The sequence below is a fragment of the Zonotrichia leucophrys genome, unplaced genomic scaffold (genome assembly GCF_028769735.1).
Source record: "Zonotrichia leucophrys gambelii isolate GWCS_2022_RI unplaced genomic scaffold, RI_Zleu_2.0 Scaffold_70_233381, whole genome shotgun sequence".
In the NCBI taxonomy this organism is placed as follows: domain Eukaryota; kingdom Metazoa; phylum Chordata; class Aves; order Passeriformes; family Passerellidae; genus Zonotrichia; species Zonotrichia leucophrys.
The window spans coordinates 164,169-179,602 of NW_026992275.1; the positions used below are offsets into that span (position 1 = coordinate 164,169).

The 15,434-nt window shown below is 53.4% G+C and overlaps 1 protein-coding gene across 1 annotated transcript; it reads left to right on the forward strand.

Moving 5' to 3' along the window:
- The first annotated feature begins 4,227 nt into the window (after positions 1 to 4,227).
- Positions 4,228 to 15,125, forward strand: LOC135460636 (Fc receptor-like protein 3). The gene is made up of 13 exons (XM_064737535.1): positions 4,228 to 4,317; positions 4,888 to 4,909; positions 5,034 to 5,084; positions 7,182 to 7,300; positions 11,411 to 11,492; positions 12,016 to 12,036; positions 12,125 to 12,355; positions 12,615 to 12,881; positions 12,971 to 13,249; positions 13,935 to 13,991; positions 14,738 to 14,759; positions 14,847 to 14,926; positions 15,025 to 15,125. Exons 1-13 carry the CDS (start codon positions 4,228 to 4,230, stop codon positions 15,123 to 15,125), a joined length of 1,422 nt encoding a protein of 473 aa, XP_064593605.1.
- The last annotated feature ends 309 nt before the right edge of the window (positions 15,126 to 15,434 follow it).

Here is a 15,434-nt window from a genome sequence, read left to right on the forward strand (position 1 = left end):
GTCCTCTTCCTCTGAGTCACCCTGGGAGAGACAATGGGAGACTGCAGCCCTGCCGAGCTGCCCAATCTTGAGCTGATCAGTTATAATAAAGGCATTAAAAAGAGAAGAAGTCTGCTGGCCCTGTTTATTTCATGAAGGAGAGAACTCAACCTCTTCCTCCAAGGCATGTGTCCCCCATACTAACAGCCACAAACTTCTCAGGGCTGGTTGATCAGGAAGGGAAAAGCCAACAGTACCTTTTGAAAGAGTCCAGCAAGCTCTGGCTCGCTCCACGATTCTGCTGCTCTTTCCGAACATCTTTCCTGAAGGTTTTCCAGAAGAAGGTTCACTTGTGGTCAGCCTTGGCTGTGAACTCTGTCCAAATCAGGATCTTCAGTTCTTCAGCTCCTGGCTTAATCCACTTCTGTGGTCGCTTCAAAGCAACCATCACATGCTACACATACAGGATTTTACCCAGTGCAGCAATTTGCTCCTCTGGTCTTATCAAATTAATTTTTGCTCTGACAGGAGGGGTCACCAAATATTACAGCGACCTGATGAAGGTCTTCAGGGTGAGAGAAGTGGACGAGAATCTTGGTTCATGATCAGAAGGCTGGATTTATTGATATATGATATATAATACATTATTACTATACTAAAAGGAATAAAGAGAGAAGTTGCAGAGGCTGCTAAGCTAAGAATAGCATAGGAAAGAATGAATACCAAAGTTCTGTGTCCAGCAGAAAGCAAGGACAAACTGTCCTGAAAGTGGTCAGCAAATCCAAACACTCACAGAAGACCAATCACCGCTGCACCTGTTGCATTCCACACCAGCCGATAACAATTGTTTACATTCTTCTTCTGGGGCCTCAGCTTCCCAGAAGATGAACAAATCCCAAAGAAAGGATTTCTAAGAAAAAATGTCTGCCACAGAATGGCATTATTCTGTGCTTCAATAATCTTTCTATTCTCTTGGAGTTTTCTTTCTTTCTGGTTTAGTTCAGTTTCCACAGTCAGTTTCCACTGCTTGATCTTCTCAGCCTCTTTGTAGAGTTTTGAGAACAATTCATTCGTTGTTTCTGGATTCTATTAAAACAGGTTCCACAAGTTAATCTCAAATACTATCTAATTAATAGTATATAATATCTAATTAATACTGCTGTAGATAATGCATTTATCTCTTAGAAACATCACAAGAGTAATATTTTTTCCACAGATGGTGATATAAGCTTATATATGATCAGGAGCCCAAGTTTCAATCTTTGTGCATCCTCTGTGTATATATCAAAAGGCATTACAGAGCACACAGAAGAAACAAATACAATGAAATATCCCAAACCCCCTTCAGACATCACCAAAGAGACGGGCTTAAATACACAGATAACTGCAGTCCACCAAAATCAATAAAAGTTTTGCCAGAATTATCAGTGAAGCCAAATTTCCTTCTAGCAGGTTCTTCACCCCATTTCTGTCCTCTCCTTCTGACAGACACTGCTGAGTTAAGTAAAAGCAGCTTCAGAGACTTTGCCCAGGAGTACCTGTGATATTGCCATGAACACACACAGAATCACAGAATCACAGAGTAATGAGGTTGGAAGAGACCTCTCAGATCATCGAGTCCAACCTATGCCCTGACACCTCAACTACAGCACCAAGTGCCATGTCCAGGCTTTTTTAAACACATCTAGAGATGGTGATTCTACCATCTCCCTGGGGAGAGCATCCTTAAAATAGTACCCCATAACTTGACATGGTCCATAAACCCAGCTGTGGGAAAAGCTGTGGAAAAGATGGCAGGGACTTCACAATTGCCGATTTCCGGGGTGGCTGCTATTTGTGAAAATTAGAAGCCATGAGAGAACTGTTTTTTATTGAAGCAGTTTCCAGTTAGCAAGAGGGCCTTCTCTCTCTAAGCGAATTGTAGAAAGACTATTGAGACAGAGTAGAGATCCATTCTGAATTAGGTGAAGTGTCTAGCAGCGGTGAAAAGTCTGTGAGGCCAAGCTGAAGGAAAAACTCGCATGCAGAGACAGCAAGGAGACAGAGAAAGAAAAACAGAAAAGACCACGAGGTCAATTTGCCCCCGACCTAGGAATTCCTTTGATAAAGAAGAACTGGTGATAAATGTCACACGGAATGAATATGTATGAACCTATTGTGAAACTGTATGCATATGCATTTGGAAGGGGGGATAAAAGGAGACCTGAGATTTTCAGGGGTACGCATGCCTTTTGAGGAGAATTTTCTCCGTATGCGTCCGGCGCCGTAAATAAACATACCAAGCTTTACAACTTTTATAAAGTTGTGAGGTTTCTTCTTTTCTCTGAAAAACACTATTCTAGAAGTGCTAAACTGACTGAATTGTTTCTGTGCATTGGGAGTTGGAAAGAAAAGGTTGTGGGGGGAGGAGAAGTGTTCTAAAAGTTTTATTTTGATTCTCATTACTCTTTCTTTTAGTTACTGTTAATAAAGCTTTCTTTATATCCTTTTGAAGTTTTGAGCCTGCTTTGCCTTCCTCCTAGTCCTGTCTCACTGCAGCAAATGAGTAAGTATATTCTAGTGGGTGCTCTGGTGTTTGGCCAGCACTGAAACCCACCACGTTAATAGGTGAGTTGGCTGGGAAATCTCAGACTGGGGAACCAAAACCCCTACAATGTACGACTAGCACAGAGCAAGTGAGGAGCTTGGATCTGTGGTTCTGTTTCTCAGGTGACCGGAGCAGCTGGAGAAAAGCAAAGTGTTTGTCATTTTGTAATAAAAATCTTGTGCTGTTTGAATGAGTGCAATTTTGTGCTTGAGTTTTGGATCTGGGTGTGAACCTTGGGTCATGTGTGAATGTAAAATGCATCATAAGAGGTGGTTTTGGACAGCCACTTACAAGAGTGCTGGTGCTGGGAGTGTAAAAGAGCAGAATTAAGGACCATAAATCAGGCCTTTAATTCTTAATTTCTCTAGGACATGGGGAAATAGGCAGCCCAAGAATAGGAAAAGCTTTGTGGGAGGCCTTGATTGAATCACACCAGGAAGAAATAATTAAAATAGTTTGTGGGAGACAGTATTTTGTTCCTAGAATTTGGACTGTATGTGAAAAGGACTGGGAAAAGACATGTGAGAGGTGTAAAGTTACATTCATGTAGAAGCTAAGGAAGAAGAGAGACAAAAATGGGTAGATGGGAGATGCTGGGATAAACTAAAAAATGGGACACAAGGCAAGCAAGGAGAAAGCCCCCGGGAGAAAGGGAAGCAAGAAAGCATAAATAAAGATACCCTCTGATAGCCCCCTCCCTTTGGGATAAAATTGGCACAGTGGGAAGATAAACCTGAAACAAAGAATAAAAAGTAGACCAAAATGATACATTATTGTATGATAGAATGGACTAAAGAGAAGATATACTTGGAAGAGATACACCTGGAGCTTTATACATGGTTCTTTGAGAGGGGGATGTGCCAAGCTTTGAATATTTATGTGAATGCTCAATCAGGAAGAGAAGGATTCTGCCACTTGCTGGGGGATGAAGCCTGTCTGAGAGAAGTGAATACATTTAAATTAAAAGAAGCAAAAAACTGGGACCCCTTAGATTATCAGGCTCCTCTATATCCACCAACGCCTACTGCACCCCCTCCACACTCTGATGGACCTAGCAAGAATACCAGGGGAAGAGCAGTCCAGTGGGAGGAATTAAAAAATGAGGATCAACTAGTATCACTATACCTCCTCCAGGAAGTACCCTTGTGAAGGGCACAAGGACATAAGGGCAATTGGGTTTGTAACTGCCCCACGTATCTCCTCTGAAGTGAAAGCCTTTGAAAAAGAATTAAAAAGTCTACTAGAAGATCCTATTGGATTAGCAGAAGAAGTAGACCAATTTTAGGGACCAAATGTTTATACTGGGGAAGATATGCAATCTATAATAAACCTTTTGTTTACACACGAAGAAAGACAAATTATCTGAGCAGCAGGGATGTGGATATGGGAGAGGGAACATGTAAACAGACACCGTAGGGAGGAGAAAATGCCATTACTGTGCCAGAAAATGCCATTATTGTGATTTGGGACCACAAAAACCCCAGGAGAAGGCAAAACATGGAAGAGTATAAACATTAATTATTGGGGGAATTAGGGAGGTTGTTCCCCACACTCACCTGCGCTGCTCGGTGCAGGTGGGCTCAGCCCCTGTCGTCTTCACCTGGCTTCACAATGGGCAGGAGGTGGCCCGGGGTCCCCTCTTGGAGCTCAGAGCTGTCGACATGGATTTTGGACATTTGGGCACCTACCAGTGCATGGCCAAAAACCAGCTGGGAGTGTTCCGGGCACTCAGCCCAGAGCTGGCAATGGAGGTGAGACTGTGGGACAAAGGAACACACAGGGACATAGGTGGGCTCACACAGGGTCACCAGGGAGTGCAGGACCCCTTGGGTTATGGGTGATGCTGATGTGTCCCCTTCTGTTTCTTGCAGTGGCTGCAGGGGTCAGTGGGGCCCTTTTGTTCCTCCTACTGCTCATGGGTGTCATTGTGACCTGGCGCCAGGGGCACCATTTGGGTAGGTGACAATGGGGAGACAGGGGTCCCAGGGAGGTGTAGAGGACCTCAGAGTTGGGGATCAATAAGGCAGTACCCACAGCACCAGAAGTGTGACCTTGTCTGGGTGTCGTGAAGGGTTTGGAGACATGCTGAAGGGTCCTGCAGGGATGTTGGGGGTTCTTTCAGGCGCCCTCTGAGTGTTTGGAGGTCTCTGTCCCTGCTGGGCTTTGGGTTCCTGAGGCTGAGTTTGTAAGAGGCACTGGGGAGGTTCATGAGTTCTGGGGGGGCTTCAGGGATGCCTGGGGGTCCCGAGGGGTTTCAAGAATTCTGAGAGGGTTCAGGGCCGTGGGACCCCACAGTCACCCCTTACCTCTTTCCTCTGCAGCTGCCACAAAGAACCAGGAAAGGTGAGTGGGATGCTCAAGCCAAACTCTCCCCTTTCAGCCCAACTCCCAAAACCTCCCATTCCCTCCCATACATCCCCTTTATTCTCTCAGGCCCCCCCCGGATCCCCCGCCCCCCCCCCCCTAGAGGAGGGGGAGGTGCTGTACACCCACGTCGTGGTCACCAAGAAGGCAGGGAGTGAGTACGGGGGGGACACACGCAGAGGGACACGTCACCCACAAGTGTCACCCACCCAGATCCCACAGCCCATGTCTCTCACAGCGTCCCCCTGTGCCACCACCGTCCAGGATCCCCAGGTGACCTACGCGGAGCTGCAGGGACCCCAGGGGCCACCATGGGAACCCAGTGACATCTACAGGAATGTGCTGTGACACTGGGGGGAACTGGGGGGCACTGGGGGTCCGCACCCATGGGCACCCACTCATGTCTGTGCTGCCACCAAAAACTGCCCCTCTCCCTCCCCGTGGAGGCACAAAGATTCTAAAGGGCTGAGAGAAGAACAATTTCCTGAAACAGAAACCAGAGAGAATAAAACCAACAGCAACAAGATTCAGAGTCTGAATTGTCACAGAAGGAACAATTTTCAGGGAAAGCCACCAAAAAGGAACAAACCCTAGACATTTCCCTCAGCACGTTTCCTTCACCAGTAGAACTTGGCAGGGCCCTGGACCTTCCTTGCTCTCATGGCCAAAGCAGCCTTCAGGAGGCTCTGGATTCTCTTCTCCCCTGTCCCAAACCCCTCCTCTGCTGTGTTCCCCATATGATGATGTCACAAAGGCCCTGTGGAGGTTCCAGAGCCTCCCCCTTTCCCAGGGCAGTCATGTTCAGGCCATGGTGAAGGGTGGAGTGTCAGAGACAGGAAAAGTTTGATGTCTGGAGACATTTTGGAACAGCTGTGTGTGGCAGGGGTGGCCAGGCCTTGCTTTTGGTGAGGCAGGTCCCCAGCTGTCCGTCAGTCTGTCAGCTTGACTTTCTGCAAAAGCCAGCTCCTGAGTGGCCGTGTGACCAGAAGTGCCACCTGGAGAGAGGGCCCTTGTTGGGCCAACTGGCTTAAAAGAAAGAGCATGAGGTGGCCAAGTCCCTGACCCTGTCTGCTGTTGGGGTGTCTGTCCCATCCACACTGGAACCCAGGAGTTGGCAACTCATTTAAATGAGAAATATCTGTCAAAGAAAGTGGGAACGTTGCTGGAAGGGAAAGAAGACTTATGTCTAAATTGTTTTTTAATTTCAAAAATAAAGATGTTTCCAGGCAAAAGTGTAGGAAAAGGAATAAGAGCTCTTTACTAGGAAATTTATAAAGCAGAACAGAACAAACAACACAAACCCAGAACTTTTCCTCAGCCCTGTTGGTTTTTGTGGCAGTTCTAACCGCGACCAGCAGGGCGCGCTGCAGGGAGCACTCCCGGCCAGCAGGGGGCGCCCCGGTCCAGCTCCATCCCCTCAGGGGCCATGGCAACCTCGGACGGGAGGGAGGAGGGGAAATTGCTCCTTTTGCAAACTCATGGGCACCAATCGGTCCCGGCACCACCACCGGCAGCGGGCAGAAACCGCCAAGGCAGCAGGTTGGATCCCAGTTCCCACTGGCAGCGTAGCAGTATCCCGGGGCCTGGCACACACCCTGTGCCACACCTGGAATTGCTCTCCATGATTCCGAATGGAAGGAAGGCAGTGCCTGACCCCAGGCAGATCTCAAGTTCACGTCAGCGCCTCTGGTGGCTTTACACCACAATTCCTGCAAACTCTCAGCTTTTTATTCCCTTTTCCTCCTTCAGCTCTGGCACCGCAGCTCTGGGATTGTTTAATTGCCCAGGCATGTTGAGGAAAACTGGCGCTCTGTGCTGACTCTGCCAGAGCTCCTCAGGGGGCTCCAGAGCACATTTGGAATTTCTGCTCTTGCTGGGACACTGCTGGTCCGGACAGAGAAGCCACCCGGGGGGGAGTAAAGCAGAGCCACAACCCCGAGGGCTCTGCAGCAGCAGCTGGAGCACAGGGACAGCCCAAACTGGGAGCAGTGCCTTGGAAGGAAAAAATGGGGAAAAACTGAAGCTGTTTGGGCCAATGTCCCTGTGCTGCTCTGGGAGCTGCAGAACCTTAAGGAGGCGTTGTAATTAGGGCTGGGGTTGCTAAAGTTCAGCCCTGCTCCTAAAGCATCCTTGTGCACAAACACACAGCTCTGCTGCCTCTCCTGGGGATTTTGACACAAGGCAGCACTGGACACCATTTGGGGGTCAGATGCTGCCAGCTGTGCCCACAAGAAGCTTTTTTGTCTGCCAGGAAGGCTTTTGCTGGTGCTGGAGATTATTCTGTGCCTGTGCCATGTGGCCACTGTTCTCCACTGGCTGGCCAGGAAGGCCGAGCTGGAGCAGCGGCTGAGGTGGGAGCGGCTGGAGCAGGTGGCTCATGGGAACAGCACCTGGCCATGCAGGAGGAGCAGGAGTGCTGGGAATTCCGCAGGCTGCTCAGGTGAGGCCCACGGGGCGGGGACATGTTGGGGCACCACTTGCCATTCCTGGTACTCCCACATTTTTTGGACAGAGCAGTGACATGCATCGAGCTCCCAAACCCCTCAGGGCTTGGGTTCAGCCTCACAGGAGGTCCCAGCCCAGGCCTTGGGGATGATTCAGATGCTCCTGGGCTCGTCCCCAACAAAGGGCAGCGCTCCAGGAGCAGTGGGCACATCCCGAAGGAGCAGCCCGGGGCTGCTGGAGCCCGAGTGCTGCGGGCAAGGACGGCGTGAGGGAGCCGGGCCCCCTCAGACGGCGCTGCCCCAGGAACGTCTCACCCTGCAGGGGCTCGGCAGCCTCTGCCGGTGCCAGCCCCGGGGCTGTCGGGGGGCATGGCCTGAGGGGCCGGAGGGCAGCGGGTGGGAGGGGCCGGGATGGAGGGACCGGGACCCCATTGGGGAGCCCCGAGCATGGAGGGAGCGAAACGGTGGAGGGGAGACCCCGGGACAGGGGGGAGCAGAGACCCTGCGGTGGGGTCTGCGGAAAGGAGGGACCGCAATGGTGGTCCCAGAGCACCGGGAAGCGCCCAGCTGCCATTGTTCTGTGTGTACCAGGACGGTCACAAGGTGTCTGAACCGATTGTGGCACGGTGTCTGAAGCCACTGTCGCGATGAGTGGGGACCGAGCGTTGCCAGGGTAAGGCCCCCACTGCTCCAGGAAGTGGAGGGGTACTCTGGAAGGTGTGGGGCAGAGCCCTGTACAGGTGAGGAAGGCAGGGATGGAGCCGCTTTGGGGACACTTGGAATCCAGACAGGGTCACTGCCCACAGCCCCACCTGCTCAATATTTCCATCCTTTTCTCTCTTGTCTCACAACTGAGCCAGAACTCAAAAATACTTTCTGGGATGTTCTAAAGGGCTGCAGGTTTGAGACAGGAAGGAGGAGGAGGGTCCTGGTCAGATTGTTGAGCAGATGGTTGTTGTCTTTGCAGGATTTTTGGGTCTCTCCCAGTCCCTTACCTAGAAGGACAAAGTGATCAATTGCTGCATTTCTGGACTTGTTCCTCCACAGCTGCTTTTTCAGGGGGAGTTTCCAGTCAGTCCTGCTCTGAAAACCACCAAAGGCCACCTCAGAGCCACTGCTTGGGCTCCCTTTGAGTTTGGTCATTCTTGCAGGGCTGAGAAAACTACAGCCAGGCCTTTTCCCCCCACAGAATTCTCATCTTTGCCGTATGTGAAAAACACGTTCTCTCTCCTGTGAAAATTTTAGAAGTTTAAAAAAGGACAATAGGAGACAAGGATCATAGAGCAAAGGTTGTTATAGGTGGGTGCATCTTGGCACTCAGCCAAGAGCACACTTCTCTTCGGGGATACCTCTTAAGTACCTTTTCCCTTAAATCAGCCTCTTGCATATTCATTTACACTTATGCATAGAAATCTTTTCCCCCAAACTAATTTACATTCCAAGAATTGTTTAGCATGGCTCCTCCTTGGATCCGGCTTTTTAGAGCATTATTCCTTGGTTGTGCTTTTAGCCGTTTTTTATCATCATCTTCATTTCTGGGCCTGGGTCCACACTCTCTTCAAGCAGTGAGTGCTGATAGCTGGCATATCTGTAGCAGGTGTCCTCATCCTGTCTTCATCAGATGTATCCCATCCAAGTAGGCATTTTAACACAAGCATCCTTATATCAGCTATTTCACAAAGCTTAATTAACAACAGAAATAAAAACTATATCTTTGTAACAAAGTTACTTTAACATTACATATATAAGTACCATTTTAACATTTGTAAAAATCCAGTAATATAATATGTATTTACAATACTTGGTGAGAGGGACAAAGTGATCAATTGCATTTCTGGACTGGCTCCCTCTCAACTGCCTCTGCAGGGGGGTTTCCAGGCAGCCCTGCTCTGAAAACCATCAAAGGCCCTCACTGAGACACTGCTTGGGCTCCCTTTGGGTTTTCTGCTTCTTGCAGAGCTGAGCAAACCACAGCCAGACCTTTTTCCCCTCAGAATTCTCGCCTCTGCAGCAGCTCTAAAGCTGCCAGAATCAAAGCCAAGGGGGCAGGGGGGACCCTCATGTGCTGGCTGCCCCCTGGGGCTGGGCAGAGCAGGGCTGGGCAATGGCCATCCCTGTGCAGTGGGGCTGGGCCATGGCTGGGCCCCACCCTTGGATGGCCACTGGCTACAAGGAGCAGGAGTTTGGGAGCTCCTTCCTGCCCGGGGCTCCATTCCCCAGCTGCTCTTGGTGGCTCAGATCCTGCAGGGGACGAGCAAGAATGGAGAAGTCTAGAAACACCAGGAGCTGCCATCCCCCAGGGCAGGAGCCCCTTGTCCAGCATTTGTCCCCCATGGGACAGGAAGCCCTCAGGACAGACAGGAGCCCCCTGGATGTGCCCTCCCAGGACAGAATCTGCCCTCCCCCGTGACACTCAGCACAAATGGCCTCTTCCTTCTGTGCAGAAGAGAGAAAGTGCTGGGGGGGCACAGCTGGGCACCCCCATCCCCCCACAGCCTCCCCAGCCGTCCCTCCCCTCACCCCTGCTTCCCCCACCCTGAGCTTCCCCCAACCCATTCCCTGCTCAGGAGCTCCCCAGGATCATCAAGGCATGAACTGGGAGGTTGGGAATTTGAGGTACTGTCCCTAACATCTGTTCATGAAAATCCTTTCTTTAGGATTTTTCCTCCTGGGAAGCTGAGGCCCCAGAAAAAGAATGTAAACCATGGTTATCTGCTGCTGTGGAATGCAACAGGTGCACCCGTGATTGGCCCATGTTGGATGTGTATAGTTAATGGCCAATCAAGGACCGAGTTGTCTCTGGGACAGAGTCGGAGAGACCTCCTTTGTTATTCGTTCTTTTCTATTTTTAGCTCAGCTAGCCTTCTGAGAACTTTCTCTCTTATTTCTTTTTAGTATAGCTATAATGTAATATACATATCATAACATAATAAATCAAGCCTTCTGAACATGAGGTCAACATTCTCATCTCTCTTCATCCTGCAACTCTTGTGACCACTGTGACAAGGTATCAAAGGAAGGAAATGGAAATGAACAACGGAAAATGCCCCTGGGTGTTGGGGTGGCACAAACCCAGAGCACCTCTTGTTGCCCCCCCAAATCATGGACAACCCAGCAGGCAGCGCGAGCCCCTGGGTCACCCCAAAATCTGAGGCAGCCAGGGAAGGAGCTGTGACCCACATGCCCATCCCGTCACTGTCCATCCCTGGCAAACTCATTCCCCCGGGAAGCTGACCATGGGACCCCCATTCCTTCTGTCTCCCCTTCCCTGGGACCCCCATCCTGGCACTGCCATCACCAAGGATCTCCATGGCCCAGAACCCCATTCCCAAGGAACCCTCTCCCATTCATTCCATCCCCTGAAATCCCCATTCCCCCGGGACCTTAATTCTCCCAGGTCCCCCCATTCCCCCTGCACCCCATCCCTGGCACAAAAATCCCCTGATGAGGGATTTATTACTATTAAAATTTATTACAATTAAAAAATTGTCTTATATACTGTTTTAAATGTACTTTACCTTTCTTCTAGTCTCCTCTCAAAACAAAAAAGTAATAAATACATTCTGATAAATGCACTAATAATAAACCAACACTAAACCCACCACACTAATTATTACATTAACCAAAATATCTCAAATTAACAAACCAAAACCATGACACCAAATACCTGGAGCCCACCTTCCCCTGGGACTCCCATCCCTGAGTCCCCCCAGCCATGGGGACCCCCATTCCCATGGCACCCCCATCCCCTGTGACTCCCCCTCCTCACGACCCCAGTTCCCCCATGGACCCATTCCCTGGAGCCCCATTCCCAGGACTCCCTTCTCCCCTGGATACCCATCCCTGGCTCCCCAAACCCCCTGAGTCCCCTTGCTCCTGGGAAGCCCATGTCCCACCTATCCAGAGACAGCCTTGTCCCCAGCATATCTCCACCCTGCCCACAGCCTGTCCCCAGCTTGTGGCCACCCTGCCCCCACCAAGGGCCACCTACACATGGGGACAGATGTGACCTCGCTTCCTTCCCCTTCACCCAAAGAGCCGCCAGCCAGGGGAGCAGTGGCCACAGCAGCGAGTGACAGCCAGTGCACATGGCTGGGGACACCGGGATGGCCGGGAAGGTGGCACTGCTCCTGTGGGGTGAGTGCCCTGGGCACGGGCCAGGCTGGTAGTACCCCGGGGATGGGCGCTGGTGAGGCAGAGTGTGGTGGGGAGGGGGCACAGGGGAGCTGTAGGGTTCCCTGAGGTTCCCAATGCCAGAAGAGCCAGAGCATGAGGTGACCGGGGTCATGGGGTGGCCGTGGGGACAGGAGAGGGTGAACAGGGCTGGATGGATAGGAATGTGGGGAGGGGCTTCCTGGGGCTGGGGCAGCAGTGGGGACAGGGGCACAAGGATGCAGGGATGCAAGGATGCAGGGACAGGGAGAAGAAGACAAGCACAATGTGGATGGGCCATGGAGACAGAGGCCATAGGGCTGGCGGGGGAGACCTGTGCTAGCACAGTGTCCCCATCGAGACATCAATTGGTGCCACACCAATTTCCCCAGGAGGACAGTTCAGGGGCAGCCCCTATGACCCATTCCCCTGTGCACAACTGTCCCCATGGTGCCACACTCACTGAGCCCTGTCTCTTCTCCCTTCCAGCCCAGACCCTCGGCCTCACTGGTGAGTCCTCGGGGGATGCCATGGCCCAACCCCGCTGTCCCCAGCCCCACGCTGGCCCTGGCAGGCTGGTCTCCGCTGTCACCTGCAGGCACCCAGACCACCCAGCTCCTGGTGGAGCCCCCCTGGAGGCCGGCGGTGCTGTGGGACCGGGTGACACTGACCTGCCAGGGCTTGGGGACCAGTGGTGTCACCAGCTGGTACAAGGATGGGCAGCGCTGGAGGCAGGAGGGACACAACAACCTCACTGTCACCGAGAGTGGCATCTACACATGTGAGAGACCCAGCAGTGGGCTCAGCCCTCCTGTGAGAGTCTTAGATGGTGAGGGGCTTTGGGTGCCCCCATCCTGGCACCCGCAGTGACCCCGGGGCTCTGGGTGGGCTCTGCTCCATGGGTCACTTCCTGTGTGACCAGAGCCTGTCCCCTGCTCTGGGGACATCCCAGAGCATCCCAGTGCCAGCAGACCCTGTTTGTGGATTTGGGGATCCTTGGTGTGCTGCATGTGAGCCAATATGGGGGTTGTGATGGCATTGGGACCGGCCAGGTCCCGTTGTTATAACAGGACCCCCGTGTCCCACAGCCCCATTGGCGCTGCAGGTGCCGGTGCGGGCGCTGCTGGAGGAGGACACGGTGACACTGCGCTGCCGGCACTGGCGGGACAACCCAGTCAGCTCAGTGTCCTTTTACCACGAGGAAAAGAAACTGCAGGAGCTCCTTGATGCGACCGAGCTGTTCCTGTCCCCTCTGCATCTGCAACACAGCGGCCGCTACAGCTGTGGGAGCATGGTGAAATCCAGGGTACCATGGGGATGGGAGAAGTCGGAATCAGTGACAGTGACAGTGCAAGGTGAGCACTCCACAACTGCCACTCCAACCCCCCCACAGCCCCTCCCTAGTGACTCAGGCTCACAAATCTCCCTCCTCTCTCCTTTCCAGAGCTTTTCACAGTGCCGGTGCTGGACGGTCCCTCCGAGGCCACCGAGGGGTCCCCCCTGACTCTCAGCTGCCTCAGCACCCCCAGCCCCGTGCGGCCCCAACCCCCTCTCCTGCACCTGTTCTACCGGGACGGGCAGGTGGTGGGGAGCCCACAGGGGTCCCTGCAGCTGCTGGTGCCCGCCATGGAGGTCTCCCACTCAGGGAATTACAGCTGCCAGGTGCGCTCCGAGGTGGAGGCCATGCAGAAGAGCAGTGCCCTGCTCCATGTCACGGTGCGCAGTGAGTGCAGAGATGGGCAGGGGAAGCCCCCATGGCCTCCTTGGGTCCCCTGCCTGGGTACCTCCATTACTGCCCCGGTCCCCCCATCCCTCACTGGGTCCATTCACCCATCTCTGAGTCAACCCCACCCCTCTCTGCTGTTTCCCCGCAGTCCCCAATTCCCACCATACCCTCTCTGGGTCTCCATATCCGCACTGGGGTCCTCCCATCTCCCGCTCCATGTGTCCCCTCATTAAACCCACCATCCTTCCTTGGGGTACCTATCTAAGCCCCACCCCAGCTCTGCACCTCCTTTCCCTCACTGGTCTCTCCCTTCCCCTCCCTGACCTCCCCCCAAGTCCCTCAATGTCCCTGGTGTCTCCCCCTCCCACAGGGGTTCTGCCCTTGAGGGTGTCCCTGTCAGCGCAGCCTTGTGCTGAGCTGCACGGTGGCCACAGGGAGAGGTCACCTGTCCATTTCCTGGTGCCCGAGAAGGGCTCAAGGGCACGCTTGGCACTGGCCCCGCCTGGAGCTGCACCACACAGGGCACAATGGCAGCGGCCACTGCCAGTGCGGGGACAGCATGGCTGAGTGTCCCCCTGAATGTCACTGTCCTTTGTGAGTGGGACCCTCAGACTGGGGGTGACCCCACCCACGGCATCCCTATCCACCTCACCAGGTGCCAGCCCTGTCTGTTTCCCCACAGTGCCTGTGGCCAATGCCACCATCACCCTCAGTCCCCTGTCACACCAGGTGCGTGCAGGTGACCCCGTGACCCTGCACTGCTCAGTGCAGGTGGGCTCAGCCCCTGTCACCTACACCTGACTGCACAATGGGCAGGAGGTGGCCCAAGGTCCCCTCCTGGAGCTCAGAGCTGTCGATGTGGGACATTCGGGCACCTACCAGTGCATGGCCACCAACCAGCTGGGACAGGATGGGCACCAGGCCCTGAGCTGGCCCTGGAGGTGACAACACAGGAACGGGGCACAGGTAGGGTCACACGGGGTCACATGGGGGGTGCAGAACCTCTGGGGTTCTGGGATGACCCTGATGTGTCTGTCTCTGTCCCCAGCAGTGGCCACAGGGGTCTGCGGGTCCCTCCTGTTCCTACTTCTGCTCCTGGCTGTCATCAGGGGCTGGCACTGGTGGCACCACCTGGGTGGGTGACAATGAGGGGGAATGGGGGTCCCAGGGATTGGGGTGAAACCCCCACAGAATTTGAGGTCCAGAGGGAAGCACCAACAGCTCCTGACCTGGGTGAAGCTGAATCCCTAGTGATCTCACCTGGGGGTCCTGGGGGATTTGGGGAGGTCCTGCAGAGTCGTGCAGGGACATTGTGGGTTCTGTTAGGGGTTTGGAGGAGTTTGGGGTCTCAGTGGATTCAGTGGGTGATTCAAGGCTCATTAGGGGCTTCAGGGATGCATGAGGCTCCCAGGGGCAGTCAGAGGTCTCAAGGGTGTCAGGGGCCCTGAGAACTCCACAGTCACCCCTCCCCCCTTTCCCTTGCAGCCCTCAGGAAACAGCAGGAAAGGTGAGTGGGGTGGGTCCAGGCCTGAACCCCCATTTTATGTTCATAACGACCCCCCACACCCTCACAGACATCCCCTTATCCTTGCAGGGGCCCCCCATGGCCCTCGGCCCCTCCAGAGGCAAGGGAGGTGCTGCACAGCCAGGTCATGCGAAAGAAGAAGGTGGGGGGTGAGTACAGGTGGGGGTGTGGGACAGGGGGGACAGGGACATGTCACCCTAGGGGTGTCACCTCCCATCCAGATTCCCTCAGCCGGTGTCTCTTGCAGTGCCCCCCTGTGCCACATCCTCCCAGGTGACCAATGCAGAGCTGCCAGGACCCCATGGGCAACAGCAGGACTGCAGTGACATCTACGAGAACATACTGTGACACTGGGGGCACTGGGGGCACTGGAGGTCCCTGCCTGAGGGCATCTCCCTCTGTGTGTCCGCCCCCCAGCTCCCTGTGCCCACTGTGCCCACTGTGCCATGGGGGGTGGCCACAAGTGTGGGGTCCCATATGGGGCTGCCCAGAGCTCCCCGTTCCAGTGCTCCCAGTGCTCCCAGTACCTCCAGGAGCTCTCCATTCCCTCCCCCAGTACCAGGGGACACAGCATCTCTGTTCCTCTTATGGGACCCAAAACGCACCTTTTCATTAAACCAGGAGAAATGGTTTTTGTTTGTTCAGGTCTGCCCTGTT